The following is an 18,603-nucleotide window of genomic DNA, read 5'->3' as shown; positions in this document are numbered from 1 at the left end:
TCGTGGCCTCCCACATTGCTGGTTGCGTTTTCATTTGCCATTGAACACGCAGATGGATCCCTCCCGGAGAGACCGCTTGACTTGTGTGCTTTAGTGGACTGTTGGTATTCATGAATCAAATGTGCAGACGGCATTTGATTTGAGCTACAGCCATTATTGTTTAGCATGCTTGATCAATATCATGCAATAATTATCTTCACAATCTGAGATCCATCCATCCAAACATTTTGCATACTGTTTTTCCTGTTCAGGAAGTCAATTCAAAACACCCCGGACTGGTCACCAGTCAAGAGGCTCTCTTTGGACAGAGACTTGTTTGCATTTTATTGAGTTGTCTTTGTTTCTTTTTAATGCCATTTGTGCTGTTTTAATAACGCCCTAAATTATTTAACATATTACATTTATGGACACTATGCATATGCTGTAAAGCTCTCATACTGGAACTATGTGGGGTCCGCTGGAGATAAAAGTCTGGATGATTCTGGACCGCATCAAGTATTCCACAAAAAGGGGTTCACATACAGTCAACTCCAGATATTTGCTAAAGTGAAAATCCTTTATTCTTGGAAAAAGAGTTTTTCATGATAAACTGGGTCTCCCGAAAGTAAAACAGAACACAACATGTATTTTAAAAAGAAACCTGGGGGGAAAAATCCTTAAATATTAGTGCTGTCAAAGTTAAAGCGTTAGCTAAATCACAAAAAATGATCGCATAAGTCATTTATTATTTTGACCACAGATGACCCTGACAGCGGATGGTTACGTTAAAGTTATCACAGGTTGTGTTTGAGCAATAAACATAACTACATTAAAGTAAAGCATTTATTAAATGTTTGCGTGTGACATTGTGTTTGACAGGTGCTCTTTAAATTTGGCGGGCAAAAAATGTTGATTTAAAAAAAGCCTTTTTAATTAAGCGATTAATCGTGATTAATCAAAATTCTAAGATGTGATTAATCTGATTAAAAATGTAATCGTTTGACAGCTCTAATAAATATGCAAATCCATGGTGGTCAAATTGCGAGTATGCAGGGGGGAAAAAAACTATAACAAAAAAAGTACAACCATTCCAATCTTTATTAAACATGAAAAGTTATTTAACCCGTGAGCAAGATTGGTGACATCTTTCTCATCTCCCTGGTACTTTGCATACTCCAGATTGATATTGTGATTCACTGAAGGGAGTTCTCCACAATATCAATCTGGGACTGCTCCAAGTTGATTTTCTCGGGAAAGGCGGGACATTCTGTAATACTTAGAGCTGATTGAACGATGCGACATTGTGCACGTTTGTTTTGACCAATTCAGATTCAGATTCTGAATCTGAATTTCAGCGTCCATTCGTCCATGTTAGGTTTGTTTGTTTTCCCCGGCGTCGGCGCTGACTTTCTGGTTTCGTCACAGCTGCAATGTCGCTCTGCGATTGTTCCGAACCACCAGTGGTTCAGATCGGTGGAAATCAACGGGCTCGGTACAAGATGTATTCTCCGGAGTTTGTGAACTCACAAATACCGCGAGAATTCATTTTGCAGAGCAAGGTTAGTAAATGGCCCCCGGGCTGCGAAAAACATTTCTTGACAATAATATGCTATATATGACCACAAGTCTAAACATGACATTCTGATTAATATTACATTTGTGGAATATGCGTTATGCAGCAAAATCCAGCCGTTTATGTCCATCTCAGGGGGCGGCCATTTTGCCACTTGCTGTCGACTGAAGATGACATCAATGCTGCTCTGGGCTCAGGCAATGACCAATCACAGCTCACCTGTTTTCTGAAGCTGAGCTGTGATTGGTTGTTACCTGAGACCTGAGCAACTGTGATGTCATCGTCAGTCGACAGTAAATGGCAAAATGGCCGCCCCCTCAGATGGATAAAAAGGGCTGGGTTTTGCTGCTTAACTCTAATTCCACAAATGTGATATTAAGCAGAATGTTTTTTGGGTTGACTTCCCCTTTAGGACGCCTACTGTCAAGCTTGAGTCTCCCATTTTCCACGATCAAACAATCTGCATGAGCTCATTGGTGTTTCTTAACATTGACTCCCATTAGGTTGAGTCTAATTACCAATCACGCCATCAGCCAACACAGCAAAGAAGAGGACAAACTCACCTGCAACTGCGCATCACTGAAATTGCCTCTATTACACACTTGGCTGGTTAAGCGACTTGGGCTTTTTTTTCATAATGCATCTGAGTCTGATTACTATTATAAAGCCATCAATTCACAAGCTGTGCACATGCTGGGGGGGGGGGGGATGATGGGGGGATGCAAGATGCTGTTCCTGCCTGGTCAGCTTGGACTGCAACTTGCACAGGCAATCCACAATGTATAGTGAATCAATAAAATAAATAGGCATATCTATTAAGCCTGTTACTCAGGTGAAGTGCTTTGGGAGTGCTTCCCCTGCCGTGGCTGATAAATGAATCCATATCATAGGGAAGCAGCAAGCATGCAAACATAAATTGATCTAGACAGGTAATAGTGTCAAATTGGCAATAAAAAGCAAAATGATTACAGAACGCAGTCGAATATTAGTATTTAAATCGTCTCCTCCTAACACCCTTAAAAATCTCTTCTTTGCTCACAGTGCATATCGCACTCGATGTAAATCACACATTTCAGCAAGCTCAGCAACAGAGCAGCCAGTGTACATGTTGTTAGAAAACGATCCTTAAGTTTTCCGCGTGTTCGTCCTATTGTTCCGGGTAATGAGAATGTTGATTTCTGAATAGAGACTGGAGATCGGTGAACAGGTCCTTCGAAGGATTTATTTTACAGAAATTTCTGGACACAGACAAGTTACAGACAAAACGCTGCAGTTCCCCTTGCCAGTGTGTCGATCCCTCCCACTTGCAGTCGTCTTATACTTTCAGCATAGCGGTCCCCCCAAACCCCTCCCCTCTTTCTCAGCCAAGACAGACAGCACTCAATACACATTGACAGATGGCCGATTGATGTGGAAATATAGTAGGTCTCAGATAAAATGGCACCTTTGCAGCAAATAAAACTTTACAAAGGAATCCTTTTTAACACATTTTCTCCCCAAAAAACAGATGGCTAATTACGTGGGAAAAGGAAGGAAGAATCTTCAAACGTTCCGTCACATTATTACACTCATCAAGCTTTGCTGAGGAAATTAAAGCAATTATGACTAAATCTAAACAGTTATAACTAAAATCAAAACAGTTATAATTAAATCAGAGCAGAAGACTGTCAACAATGTTTCAGTCATGTACCTTACAAGTTGAGGAGGCTGCAAGCGGCTGAATTAGCGAAGAGACATTCTTGCTGCATGCTGCAAATTTACCCACCTAAAAATCATTACAGCATCACACCCCAGAGATTGGAGGCTGAAAATAGCACTTCAGAGACTGCGGGGGACTGCAGGGCAAGCTAATAAGTAGGAAGGTTGCAGAAGCAGGTTTGAGCCTAAGAGGGTTTGAACGTGAGAACAAGTGGAAAGATGTCAGGGGAAGCATTTGCATACCTTCAGTCATCACCAACTCTGCCCCAGTAAATCCCAAGATTATGTCAAATAATGATGTGCAACCTTTCCCTTCTTAACTCTCATAGTGAGTTTGGTTATGTAAGAGTAACTTCAATGCACAGATGCTGGCACAGAAAAATAGATTTTATGATGTAAGCCGGAGAAAGATTTGTTTTGGGGATTTGTGGCCAAAATACATACAAAGAAGGTTACGCTAAGATCCTTCAGAGTGGAGCTGCTACTGTGATGATGTAATAAGAATTTTGTTTTGATTCATTCTAATGTGATGCTTTTGAGCGCACGCGATGCCCCCAAAAAATGTTTTTTTTGGGGAAAACAACTGTTTACATATTTGTCAAAAATAGTCCGAATTGTGAAAGTTCACAACAGCTTGCAAGTTCACAACTGATTGGGTAGCCTAGAATGATCAGGGTGGGGCTAACGGGGTAATCAAACCCTCAACGAGGGCTAGCCAAGGCTAATTGGATGGCAGGGGGAATCAAAGTCATTAGAGAAAGAGAACATGCAGGAACATAAAACAAAGAAAGAAGTCCACCACATACTTAATGTAATGGAAAAGTGGGACCGTAAATGTGGCATTGTAAACTGTGTACATAACATAAGTTAAAACTAGAAATGCAGATGACCACAATACACGTGTGAAATTTACAAGATTTTCTTCCGTCTTTCAATATGTGAATGCAAACGCACTTCCCAAACAAGGACGTCAAAACCCTGTTTTATCCTTATCCTTTTAGCTGAGGTGTGTTGATTGATTTGTCCCAATAATAGTATCTAAAACGAGTCGGGCCGGCAATCCTAAATAATGTTCAATATTTACCCCCCCCCCCCCCAATTTTTTTTGTGTGCCAGTTAGTTTTTTGTTTGAATTTAAATGTGGATAAATGAAGCAAGTTTTTGTAAAACTATTTACTGTAGAAAACTAAATGGAGAAGCAGAGTGACTGTAAGTGCTATTAACTTGTTAAAGTGCATTTAACTTTTTTATTTCATGATTTTCTCCCATCAGTTGATGAAAATTGAATAAACAGAGATTTGCAATGAAAATAAGAACCACTAGACTCTAGGTATTTATTGTGGCTTTTTATTTTAGCTAAAAAATAAGATATTTTACCGGTATCAACATTATTCTTATGTCGATTACTGGCAGTTATTTTACTCTCTGGTCATTAATGGACGTCAAATTCCCCAAACTACTGGAACCTGGCAGGCTAGAAAAAACCCTAGACAGAATCTGGTGGAATGAGTGTTATTCCTTGGTTAATTCTACTAGACTCCCATGTCCAGCAGATATTTGCTGTCATTGTTATTCTTGTGCTCAAAGCATCGCCGTCTTGGGCCAAGTTTGACCTCGACGTGACTTGACAGTGGCACTTCTTTGCTGCTTTTGAGGAATTGGTCTTATGACACAGTCTGGCGACCTCTTTTGAGCGAATACGTTTTGAGGAGAATAATTGAACACGAATGATTATGGTCTACTATTGCTTTGGTATGCTGCCAAGTTACAGTCCATTTAAAAAAATACACAGATTAGATGAATTATGGTATCTATTTGAATTCCTATTTCTTCTTCCGTGTGACGCTTTTCTGTGGGCTCCTCCAGCATGTGTGAACATCTCTGGCGCGGAAGGACAGGCAGAGGACAGATTCATCATCACTTCTCATAATTAGTCCCCTAATTTGAACACCTTGCTCCTTACAGTTCACTCCTGGGCTCTCCTGCTGCTTGGCCCACAAAAGCAGACGGGAGTGTTATCTGGGTCGCATTGTTACATAGCATGATGTCACGTGGATCTGCTCACAGCTGATGTCCGCCTGGAACTAGATGGCAGCAAGTAGCAGAGTTCAACCGCCAACAGGCCAGCCTCTCCAAAAGGTCAACATCGCTGATCCAGATGGAGAAGCTGAAGCCAAAACATCTATCATTGCTCGATGCCAACATCGCTTATGAATCAGATATTGCAGATTAACCAACTAAGAAGCTTTCAAAGCCTATTGGTTCTTTAATGCTCTCATCTTCTTATAAACAGGAAGTGAGTATATGCGAAACTAGTTTGGACACTGTAAGAACATAATCTTTTGGACAGAATGGCAACAAAATGTGCATTCTGCTCTTTCTCGTTATTGGTCATATTTTTATTGTACAATTTTGACATAAAAGCAGCATCATGGTGTCATCACTCATCAGATTGCGTCCACCTGAAGTTGTTGCCATGGCAACACCGAGAAGGGAGAGAAAAGTGGTCATATTTGTGGCTGTTGAAAAGGGACCACCTTGGCCAGCCAGAGCTGGAGGTGAGACGGATCATTAACGTGAGTTTTCGCCAGATAACGTGACAACAATAGCTCTCCTTAATCAGCAAATATGATGAGACTTCAGATGTCAATGATGGTGGGTGGGGGTTACCTGGTAAAAAGGTTAACTCAGAAGGGCTTGATTATGTCGTTCGTTGCTTTTTTGTTTTTGTAGCCGCTTCAGACACGCATTAGTTCTGCTGGGCAAAATGTGTTTTTTGTTGTTGTTGCTGATTTTGACTCTTTTCCCACAAAAGAACAACATGGATTTATTTTTAGTTTTTTTTAGTTGTTAAAGTGGACGTCAGGATAATATGGCTGTAACGTGCTGTAACCTTACCAAGCTTATATGCAACATTTTTAACCTGAACATCATGCAAATCAACTAGCAATTGTGATTGGTTAGTTACGATCATGAACCAGAAGTGTTGACATCATCCAAATGATACGTTTTATTGGTTTAGTCACGCGGATATTTAATGTCCACTGCAACCATCTATGAGTCTGAAGGGGATCATGGAAAAGCAGTCACAAGAGCGGTTGGAAATGTCAATAAATGAAATGACAAATATAATTTAGTAACATTGTTTCACAGATCAGCTTTTAAGAGAAACTTCCACTTTCACTGTCTGGCCATCTTACGTTGCCGCTTGCTAAACGAGCCTAACTTGAATAAACTAAATAGTGATTTCGACTTCACATTATTTTCTGTCACTCCAGCAAAAATGCCACAGTGTATACAGGTACATATACACACATATATTTACGTGTATATAAGTCCGTGCGTCTGGCATGCAAGCCAACAGAAATACACAAACAGAGGTAAACACAAATGGCGAAACATGGCAAATGAGTAAAGCAGCACACAAAAGGAAACCGATTACTTTATTGATGTGGTGTGTGACATGAATTTAATGTATTTTTTTCTGAAAGAGCTAAGTATTGTTCATTCGGTAATATTACCGATTCAACATGTCATCATCATTGCTCTCTCGCTCTCTTTTTTGTGCGTGTGTGTGCGTGTGTACATATGTGCGTGCGTGTGAGTTTGTGCTCATTAATTCACCTAAAACCTATTAAAAATCCCATACCGTTCACCTAAACCGAATACTTCGGAATCCAGCTAGAGTTGTGAGGTTGTCAAGAGACCCGAGGAAGGATCAAAGAAAAGAAAGAAAAGCACCGACCAGACACCACCTACTACTGACTGGGTTACAAACCAGAATCTTTCACCAACCCCAGTAACATCTAAATTAGCACAAATTAGGAAGACCTCAAGAGACCAGAGGAAAGACTGAAGAAAGGAAGGAAGGATAGATGAAGCAGAGTGAGATCTACAGACATCAGCCTCCACCTCAGCGACCAGAGGAAGAAGCAGATTGTGTTTGAATTTCGGTAGATGTTGGTGTGGTGGATCTGGCATGCATGAAAACCTCCACCAAAAAAGGGAGCCGTCGACCCCGGCCAGGGCAGGGCAAGCGCAACCCCCCAGGGCCCCACGGGGGCCACCGGCCGGAAAGCATTCCCAGGAGCCCGGCGCGCCCCACCGGCCCACAGCCCCTGATCCCGCCCCCCACTCACACCCGCCACCCACCACGGATGAACTGTTGACTGTAGTTTCCACTTCCAACTTTACTTCACCCAAATTCCAATTCCTATTCCTTTAATCACCACAAACAAGCATGTGTAGTGCTTCTCCGCAGATTGGTTTTATTGTTCCTTAACTAAAAACCCAGTGAATGACCTCGTGATTAAAAGTGTGTCAGTGAGAATCACGGTAACTGGTTTCTGTAAATTGACTGGTTGATTGAACCTGAAGCCATCGTGATTCCTGACCATGCAGAACTTCATCTCTCCCTCGCCTTCTGCTTTGTTAGGTCCCAACATCGCCGCAATCCCAAATGGGGGAAAGTAATCCCCAGACGCAAGCAAAGCTTGCACTAATGAAAGAAACACCATAAAATGTAATCTCGTCAATTTCAAGGCTCATTAAGTTGTGTAACAGACGGGGAGTTTGAAAAAATAATTTGACGAGGCGATGTAATGTGTTTTCGCTGCTTCTCTCCTCCTCTTCTCTTTTCTCAGTGGGAATTGCTGTGGATTAAAAAATGTTTTCCAGTTAGTACCGGCTGTATTCAAAGAAAAAATAATATTTATTTTATTGAACGAGCACAGTTTGTATGACTCAGTTCAGGCACTTTGACCAATCTTCATGGTTGCACGACAGTGGTTGCCTTACTTTGATGAGCGGGGTGCATACATAGGGAGAACGGGCTAATTGTATCACGGGTAAGTTGTCACATTGCAATTTTTTTCTCCATCAGAGGGCGCAACAAAAAAGTGGAAAACCAGTTTTCTTTGTATAAATGGTCAGGGTTTGTGTACTGTCTGAGAAGAGAATAGCACATTGTGAGCTGAGACGAGTGCCAGTTATCTGTTTTGCACAAGTCAAAGTAAAAAATGTCAACTTAATATATTTTGAAACGGGCGTCATATATAGACAAATTCTAGCAGTAAATCATGTGGACTTGTTAGAGGAGAGATTCAGGCATCTTGTCATGCCTCAGTCACTGCTCTGTTTTAAGCTAACTTTAAACTAGAGCAAGTATTAGTCACAATGGTAGTTTGGAGCAACTTGTCTCAGTCATTTGGGGGTTTGTCACGTATGCAAAGAATGGGCCAATGAAAAATCTGTTTACATATTCCAGAATTGTTCTTAAATTTTCAATATCAATGATAAACAATGTCTCTGGCTTTAAAAACAAACAAACAAACAAACAAAGAAAACCAGGAAAACGTTGTCCTTGTTTTATTAGTTGCAAAATCCAATGTGACATCTTACCCCATATAGTGTGACAACTTATCCATTGGTGGGGCAACATGTCACATGTTCACTTCCTCTATTTAATGGCTTATAACTCGGCACTGACACAAAATATGAAAATAACATGAATACAAAAAATATACCTAAGACTTTGGTCTTTCATCTGGTATACATTTTGTTTCTATATAATGTATGAATGATGTGTAAGAAATATGTAAAAATATAAAAAGTGATACAACTAGCCCCGGTCTCCCTCCCTACCAAATTTCCACATCTGAACTGCTTTTTTAAATGTGAGAGGCGTGATCTTACTGCTCGAATGGTGTGTATAGTGGACTTGAGATGACCTACACAGCATATTACATTCATAACGATACATTTGTGCCAATGTACCAAGACTGACCTGTAAGAGGCCACATTCAGACTGCCAGAAAGCAGCTCTTGGAGACGAAAGTTCCAATTATGGGGCTCATGTCATCTCTCCAATTTCACTTTCCTAGGTCCCCGCTCCTCTTATTTACATGCTAGCAGAGAATTCCATCAAGGAGGGAGGAGGAGATTTGCAAAGGAGCGAGATGGAAGGAAGTAGAAATGTTTTGGGGAAATCAGACGATTGATCCTCGATGTCATCATTAGATGAAGACGTCTACTAAAGAATGCACCTTCTGTGTGGCAGAATTATTACTATCACCACAAATGTCCACTTTATGATTTATGCTTCGAGTGAGATTAAATTAAGGTCAAATATCAACACTGTTACACATCCCTTAGACACTATAGCTACACACACCGCGTATTGTTACAGTATGCTCATTTCCCCCCAAATGTTACCCACAATTCTCCTCAGCCTGAACCTCTTAGGAATGACCGCACACATTTTTGACTATTAAAGTCATTCGTAGATGAAAAGTCTCCTTTTTACTGTGAGCAGCTAACATTACGTCATGGTTTAATTCAGTCCATTTTCCCGAGGATAAAGATGTAAGAGGAAATTCAGTGTTGCACCTCCTTGCAGTACTACAATAAGAACTCACCTACACTACTTCCTGTTCTTGAGTTTAACAAATAGAAGAGGATGTAAAAAAAAAAAAAAAAAAATGCAGTGTGGACTTATTGATCCAGCACTGATTTAGCCATGTTTCACGATGCCCTGTGGCCTTTATGGCAGTATGCTTTATGTAACCGCCAATACAGCTCACGCAGATAAATGTGTGTTGAGGGTTTTACACACAAAGTGCTTGTAGTGAAGAGCTGCATACAGACTCACTCGCACGGTGGTGAGCTGCTGCTGAGTAAATGAAGAGGCAGCAGGGGAGTGAAGGAAGTTGTAACACGGCGGCTTTTCGTGCACCCGTTATATTCTGGACGTCCTCTTTTTTGAGTCGGGTGAGTGACACATCATGGTGTATGATGCAATATGTCACTGTCATGGAAACAAGACATTGGGAAGCACACCAACATGCATTCACTATGTTGCTATGAAACCAAGGACAGATTTTTTTTTTTTTACATCCGTAGTCTTTTTCAATTTTGCAGCTAGTGACATTTTTCAAATTTTGCCTTTATACACCAGCACAATGAATCTAAAATACAACAGCACACAGCCTTAATCTAATAGGTTATATATATGATTACATAATTACACATAAGATTATTTTTACACATTATTTTCATATATAAAAAGAATTAGGGATGTTTGATACCACTTTTTTTTCGACTGATACCAAAACGAGTACTCAACTGCAGTAAATTGAATATGATGTCGAGAGGCATGAACAATTTAAATACAATTGTTCAAGCTTTATTTTACATGAAACAATGTCTAGAGGAGTCACTCTAACACAATTTAACAAAAATAATTGTGCTAAAATGATGTATCTCTGGGAACTGGTTGTAATTTACAATAAACCAAATGGCCTGGAGTCCACGAGCTGCTTCATGTTCCAAAAACCAATTGCTCTGAATTTGAAAAGAAAAATGTAGTGTTCCTGTCACCAATATCAAACATGAAACACTAATGCCACATAGTGGCAGAAAATTAACTCAACACAAATCTATGACTCAATGCTTACCGTAAATGTTAACTGTAACTTTATGAATTACTTACTATAAAATTACTGTATCAAGGAACTAAAAAATACAACCACATTTGTATTTGGTATATTTGCTCGCTGTTTTGTTAATTAACAAGAGTATGAAAAACTTGTAAAATATAATTTGCTTTACATTAAGAGCAGATAAACCGTGCGATTAATTTACGATTAAATGTAATCGACTGACAGCCTTAATATCTAAGTATATGCCTGTAGGGGTGTATATGTGTGTGCATGTGTTTATATGCAGTACAGAGTGGGCATTAAATTAGATTTAAGTTACATTGGGGGGAAAAAACGGCATTAAAAGCAGTAAATTGGATTTGATGATAACTGCAGATATGTTGCCGTACTTTTGATACCTAAAATTTCCCCCTCTCAAAGGTCAAATAACCGTCCCTAAAAGTCACATGGACATGTAAGGAGTCGCTGTCGTTAGCTTCATCTGCTCCTATTGTTTACAATACAAAACTCATGCGTGATAGGTGGACATGAGCGCATATACAGTACTTGGCATTCATTGAAGCGGAATTGCACTGAAACAGTCTGTTGTGCTTCAGTGCACTTAACCAAACATACAAACAAACAAACAAGGTGATTTGCGGATGGCAGCTTTCATCCAGTAAGAAAGGGACAAATAGTAAAGTAAAAAAAAAAAAATGGAGGTGGATGTTGTTGTCATCTGATGAATGTCTGAATGTCAGGTAAGATATACGCACAGATGTGCTGCGTGCTTGCAGCACATGCAGAGTGCATCTTTTCTTTCAAATGTGCTTGACTCATCCTTTGTTTGTGTGCGCACATTTATTTCCTTTATTTGTGTGGTTTCATATTCCCTTTAATTGAGAGCCCCGAGGCGCAAGTTCTCATGCAGGCTGTACTGCATGCCAGACTCATGCTACGTATGTGTGTGCGTGTGGATATTACCCCAAAGCACCTTGTGTCCCTCGATGCCATTCGTGACAAACGAGAGGTTCAAGTTGAATTTCACCGCTCTCCATCACCCTCATCAGTGTAATTGCAGCTTTTTCCTCCACTTGATTGGTTTCGCATCCACGCACTTATTTGTTCTTCTCACGGCTTATGTGTGTGTGTGTGTATTCTTCTGACAGGTGAGCTGATTTGTTGGCCAGTGTGCATGTGTGTGTGTGGGCTCAGTAATCTTGCTCGTCAAGGCGCTGTTATGGCAATTTACACTTGGCTCAGTCCCAGAGCTGGTGAGGCAGAACGCTTCTTCCTCCCTCCTGCCTCGATAAGCGCGAGAGGTCCTCACTCAACACCTCAATGCACGGAGCATGTTCGGTAAACTAAATGACCTCAAGTTATGGCTTGTAGTTAAGCTTAGTTGCAACATTTTAAACGCGCTACAATCCGCTCATGCTTCAGGAAATACCAATACACAAAGAAATTGGTCCTCAAGTAAACGGGCTCAAAACTGTCAGTGACTTTTGTGTTTTCCTGTTGGTTCCGCACAATTTCATTTTGTTGTGTTCAGCGCAAATATTGGCCTTCACTCTAGAATCCACGTCTCCGTTAATTGTTCATTGCGCATCCTTTTAAATTGAAAGAACGTTTATAACCAGACTGCCTATGTTCTTTTTTTCCCCCTCTGCATTTTCTCTTTAATAGACAGACAGACGCATATGGATGGATGAGATGACTTCTAGCCCTTCTAAACTAGTTGCAAATTTAAATTATAACTGAGCAAAAAGAACCCCTCAAAAAACATTTGATATTATTTTAAAGATGTTTGTCCAACCGAAGGCCTCCCAGCAAATAAATACAATGCCCTGAATAAATGCCTGTTCTTCTCTATAGTTGAGTAAATAAACCCGCCACTGGATAACACATCCAGTTTAAAATCAGTTGATATACATACGAAACAAATGCTTACACATTTTGTTAGAAAATAAGTAACGTTTACCGAGTTGCTTGAGGAGTATCCATGATTAATTTTTAGAATTTTACTCAAGAAGTGTTTATTTATGTATTTATTTTTGTAACATTCACAACTATTTTGTTGTGCATCCTGTTTATTTTGTGTGTAATTTCACTGCCAACCACTAGATGGTGGCACATTATTTAGTTTGACTTCGTAAATTTGACTAAAGTAGACAATTGAAAACAGGAAGTACAGTGTTTCAACTCACCCTAGTTTTTGCAAGAGTTAATGAATGTCAAATCCTCTTCAATCCTGCTTTTTACGCCTAAAGTAAGTGACGGCTGTTGGTGCATTTTCTAATGTACATCTTTGTGCATGATTATTGATGTATATTTTGAGAATTCTCTGCACTGACTCTTAATGTCCCGAGTCAAGGTTTGAATTGCCCACAATACACAATAAGCCGCCAGCAGCCACAAAAATGGGGACACTCAAATTCAATGTCACCTGCCCCACAACGTGGACATTCATATTCCTGTGACGGTTTATATGCTAAGGTTCTAGTGGTTAATAAATAAATAAAACAAATTGACATAAGAGACACACTAATAGTGCATAATTATGTCCAATTTCTTACCTTACTTCTTTTGGGGGGTATTTGTGTTCAGTCTTTTGCTTTTTCTTTCATTGAATGTACAGTTTAATTACTGCCACATGCATGCACTCCGTTGAATAAGGTGGCGGTAATGCACCAAAAGCACCTGCCAACCGCAATAAGAAAGAAGAAGAAGAAGTCATGCATTGCCGCCAGTGGCCTTCTTCAAAGCCATAGGTATCTATGCTAAAGAAGGGGGCGCTAATGAACCAAAAGTATTTGACAACCATCAAATGGAAGTAGAAGAAGTAGTCCGTAGTCTTGTGTAAGTTATTGTGTAGTATAACTTATTTCCTATTTAGAGCAGCAAGATGCACAGTAAACGATCAGGAGTCTACTTTTGGCTCCAATGTGACGCAGAATTTCACTTAAAGTAAGCCATTTCAAAAACTGCAAAAAGAAAAGCTTTTCCATAGTGCTTCTGTCTAAACTGCGTGTGTTTGCATATGTGTATTTTTCGAGAGCGAGATCCGCGATGCGGTGATCCGCTTGCATTAAAACGCAGCCCATTTTTTAAAGTGAAATTAGCAATCAGCAACTCATGCTTGAGCTATTTCCTTTCTTTGTAAGCACTGGGCTCCTTTTGGGGTACTCTGATTAACAGAAGGGCACATTTGAACAACACTACCACAAGATTTTGAACAAGTACGTGCTCGCCTAGGGCACATTAATTTTACCGGAAAAAGCCGTATTAAATTTATCGATACAGGGTTTTATGAATCGATATTGGGCTATGAAAGGCAATATCGATTAGATATCGATATATCGATATTTTAAACCCAGCCCTAACTGTAAGCTACTTGGGCATTGATTAATGTGAAGTGCTGCCGGTTTGATACACACTTCTGAAATTGGATCAAATTACCTTGAATTAGTCAAGAGGTCTGGGAAAAGAGCACAACCTGTGTGTCGAGGTGAGCCCAGCTATCGAAAAGGTACTTCTCGACCTGAAGAATCAGGCTCTTGCCAGGTCACCATGCACCCACCCCCCTTGGCTCCTCCGCAGATGGCGAGCCCACATTGTCTCTTCGGGCTGTACCGTTCCTCCTGGCCTTCCAGGGGGACCCTTCCATTGGGATTGAGCTCCCGAAAACGTAGCTCAAGCATCAAGGGGAGACTAATAATATCAGTTATACAGTTATCATGACCTGATTGACAAAAACACTAATTAAAGTCACCTTTCATTTACTCTCATAAATAGTAAGCTGGTAAGAATGATGGTTGACAGGTTAAAAAAAAAAAGAAGCAAGACAAAAATCTAATCCTCACAAAAAAGAGGAAGCTTCCAAGCTCATCCCCCCCTTACCCCCCGAGCATCAAAGTGCAGCTCAAGCTGTTTGAAATGCATTGAAAGTGTTGAATTAATAATGTCGGGAGACAAGCTGAGAAAAGAGGACAAATACTATGATGCCTTCTCGATTCCTCTGCTATTAAAGCCTTGACATGAACAAATAGGAAACGTTAGAGCGAATGGGGGATCACAACGACGCGGTTGCAGTGACAGCCAAGGGTGAGAGCACATACATTGAGCTGAAATTGAATCATTCCCCGTCTTTATTTGGTTGCCTTAAACATCCCCCCCAAGTGTGTTCTGAGTTTGGAATCTCGGCAATATAGTCAAATAAACAATTCTATGTTTTTATTTAGAAGAAGTGTATTCAGCAGATCTTAATACATATCTTAGACATCAAACTCATAACTACTTCCTTCCTTTCCTCAGTCTCTCCTTTGGTCTCTTGAGGTCTCCCTAATTTGTTGGAATTTAGATGTTTCTGGGGTTGGTGAAAGATTCTGGTTGGTAATCCGGTGGGTAGTGGGTAATGTCTGGTCGGTGCTGGATTTCGCTTTCCTTTCTTTTCTTTGATCCTTCCTCGGGTCTCCTGACAACCTCACGACTCGAGCTGGATTCTGAAGTATTCGGTTGAGGGGAACGGTATGGGATTTTTAATAGGTTTTAGGTGAACTAATGAGTACACACTCACACGCATGCACACATGCACACACACGCACATGCACATACTCACCCACATACAAAATGAAAAAAAAATAAAAATAAAAAGAGCAATGATGATGACATGTCAAATCGGTAAAATTACCGAATGAACAATACTGAGCTCTTAAGAAAAAAAAATAAAAAATAACAAAAAAAATAAAAACAAACAAAAAAAAATAAAAAATAATAAATAAAATAATAAATAAAAACTCATAACTACTATAGACGTAATGTTACCGACTTTGCATGCAGTTTACCACATTTTTTCAAATAACAGTAAGATGGAAGTCAAACTGTCCCCTTTCATAAAACCTTTATTAACTGTGCAGATGCAGCAGTTTGAAATGGCTGGTTAGCGCCGTTGTGGGTGTGAACACAGTCAACTAGCTTCACAACCAATGCAAGCGGCTCCTCTCATTAAATTCGTCCAGCGAGAGGCGCAGTCTTTGATATTGCGTAAGTAGAAGTTAATTTATAAGGAAATGGATGGATGGATTGATGCGATCACAGATCATGACTGTGAAGTGGGCAATTGGAAACTCCCTTCCTCAATGATGGTTCATGTCCATGTGTGTACTTCTTATGTGGCAAAGATATCTTAAACTGATACTTCTACACTTTGGAATATTTCTTTCTGGCTGAAAGGCATTTGAAGGTCTGGAAAAATCTTTTTTTTTGTCACAAACAGATGTGTTTGACTAAAGAATTGGAATATCCACTGTTCGTTCTTCCCGCTGCTCTTTGCCTCCTTTCCTGTTTTCTTTTCGCTCTAATTGAAGAGTTTTTAGCCATCAATTTCCCAGTGCCAATTATGAGCAAGTTTTAAGGGTGGGGACAGTATTGATCCTGCTCTCATTGCTGATCCCACCCAGACTGACAACCAAGCCGGCCAGACTGCTATAAAATTGTCCACGTTGGTGATAAGTAGAGAGAAACTTTAATTTGATTGCGTGAAAGCTTTCTTCGACTTGACCGATCATTCATTCGTTGGCAGCCAACGCCATCAGCTGTATTGTTGGTTGAGTTGTAGTGAATTTTACATGACGATTGTAATTTGGTTGAAAAATGTGTGGCTTGCAGGGTAAATTTGTTTATGAGTTGTGTTCGGGAAGACAGATGGACTATCACAGCATTTGCAAACACATGCTCAGGGACATCACTTGTGAGAGATGGATAACTGATGCTGAATTATTTAACAAGTAGCAGATGCGGAGGAGAAGCAAACAGGGCAGAATGTGATGCAATCAGGTATATATAGTGTACTATGGAGTGCTTGGCCTGCAAAGCAAATAGCACAACCTATTGGTGTTGAGAATGTTTTCAAGAGATGGACATTGAGTGCAAAATTAGGCTCTAAATTAAAGTTGCCATTTTTTGCATAACTTCAATACAATTCAATTTCTAGCAATATGGCTAAACTTGAATGTAATACTGCAGAATTGCATAACATAACTTGACTGTAAAACATCTCAATCTTCAGGTTTTATTTTCCGACTAAAGGAAATATGCCAACTAACAATGATGTTTGAATGTGCTTTATTACAGCTATTGTATACTTGTTGAGGTCAAACCACTAATGCTAACCAAATGATTGCTTGTTCTCCGCAGAGGCAAGGATCTGGGCCTGCTGCTGGCAACAACAAAACCTCCGGAGGACAAGGTAAGCTGCATTCCCATTCATGAGGTCAAATAGCAAGTCACACACAACAAATCTCTTACCAGCATCTAATAATAAAATGCACGTGGGCAACATCGCTAGGCACACTTTAGATGTTGTTACTTTACGTATAAGGTAATGCAGGCGACAAGAGGTTAAACGGGTTATTGAAACACTCTCCACAACCTTGATTCCGCCCTGACAGTTTGAAAAGTTGAACAAAACAGTTAAAGATGGTGATTCACTTAAGCAGGAATTTTTGTTGCATTTGGATTCAACGGCGAGGAAAAGAGAAGATATTGTGCGTTATTGGTGGGTATGCAGAAGTGAGAAGTGTTGTGGTGGTTGAAGCAAGTTGTGCGGGAATGCTCTTTGAAGATGGTGGCAGATTTTAGTTTGTTTTTAATTAGCTAAGGCAGGGATGGGCAATGTTTTCCCCCCAGAGGGGCCAGGTCATTTGTAGATGAGGTAAAAACAACAAGAAGAAAAGTTTTATATAAAATTTATTTCGCACTTTTGATAGAAAAGGCTCACAAAGTGTGTCACATGGTTAAAATACTTATACATATATCATGCAAACATATCATGTCGTGAACATGTATAAAATACAGGATCACATTTTACATTAAAAAGTTAAAACAACAAAAAACACGAATCTACCAGATCAAAAATAAATACAATCTGTCAAAATGAATATGTAAAATTGTTTGCCTTAATAAAACAAAAAAAAAATTCTGCCATTAAAACTATATTTTATTATAATTTATTTATTTGTAATCAATGAACTCATGAACTAAGCTGACGTGCTTCATCCCGTTAGCTTTTTTTTTCTTTTCGGATGTTGCAATTTAGTATGCAGTATGTTGTGTTAGAATCTGTTATAATAACATGTTCGAAAGAAAACATTAATAAATACAAATAATTTAAAAAAAAATGCATACAAAAATCAAAAACTATTTATTTGACTAATAATCTGAATCATCTGCTCTACTATATATCAATTAAAAGATTATCTAATGAGTTAAATGAAATAAAAAATACAACCATTTCTTGTGAACAGCTAAATGAATGTCTTATGGTTCGCATCATCCATCCATTTTCTTTACTGCCCCACTCGTTCATGGTCATAGGGGAGAAGGAGCCTATCACAGCTGACTTAAGGTGACTGATTACTAGTTAATTGCAAGGCCTTTATGGTCGCTTTTGGCATTGACCGATCATTTAGCTCATAGCAAGTGCACCCAAGTCAGAAACAACCGAACTCCCAATAGCGCTCTGCTCTTGATTACAAAACAGTCACTTTCAGTTTAAAACTAGTCCGTGCCATTGGTCTTATATGGTGTTATATTTGCAAATGTGTCGAGACAATCCCAGTGACACATTTTTATGTATTTTAAGAATCTAGGCATTCAATCCCAGTATGTATTTTTATATAGTTAAAATAAATATGTTCACATATAGGTAAAGGAGGGTCTCAATACGAGTCACAGTAGCAGAGAAGTTGAACCAGAATTTGTTCCAGCTCGTATAATCCTTGTGCACGAGTGCAGCTGGCCTCATGTCAGAGTGACAGGGCACATCCCTGAGCAATCTTGGGGTGTTCTATCTTGCTTGCGGGCAGATTGGCGTCCCTCTAGCGACTAGTTCAAATCGATTTTCCCAAGTCCGAAACGCTTCATTAGTGAAAAATG

At 39.7% G+C, this 18,603-nt stretch overlaps 1 protein-coding gene across 1 annotated transcript in view; it reads left to right on the top strand.

Annotated features, from left to right (window-relative positions):
• The window catches only part of pcp4b (Purkinje cell protein 4b), a 49,205-nt gene that overhangs the window by 21,003 nt on the left and 9,599 nt on the right, over nucleotides 1-18,603 (top strand). Inside the window, exon 2 of the mRNA XM_086081575.1 lies at nucleotides 16,864-16,915. Within this exon, the coding sequence (XP_085937701.1) occupies nucleotides 16,864-16,915 (52 nt within the window). The remainder of the gene's footprint in view (nucleotides 1-16,863; nucleotides 16,916-18,603) is intronic.

Source organism: Leptonotus elevatus, chromosome 7 (assembly GCF_054856555.1).
Source record: "Leptonotus elevatus isolate MCC_2025b chromosome 7, RoL_Lele_1.0, whole genome shotgun sequence".
Classification (NCBI taxonomy): Eukaryota; Metazoa; Chordata; class Actinopteri; order Syngnathiformes; family Syngnathidae; genus Leptonotus; species Leptonotus elevatus.
Note: the sequence above shows the minus strand (reverse complement) of the source record. Positions and strands in the feature narration are given on the sequence as shown.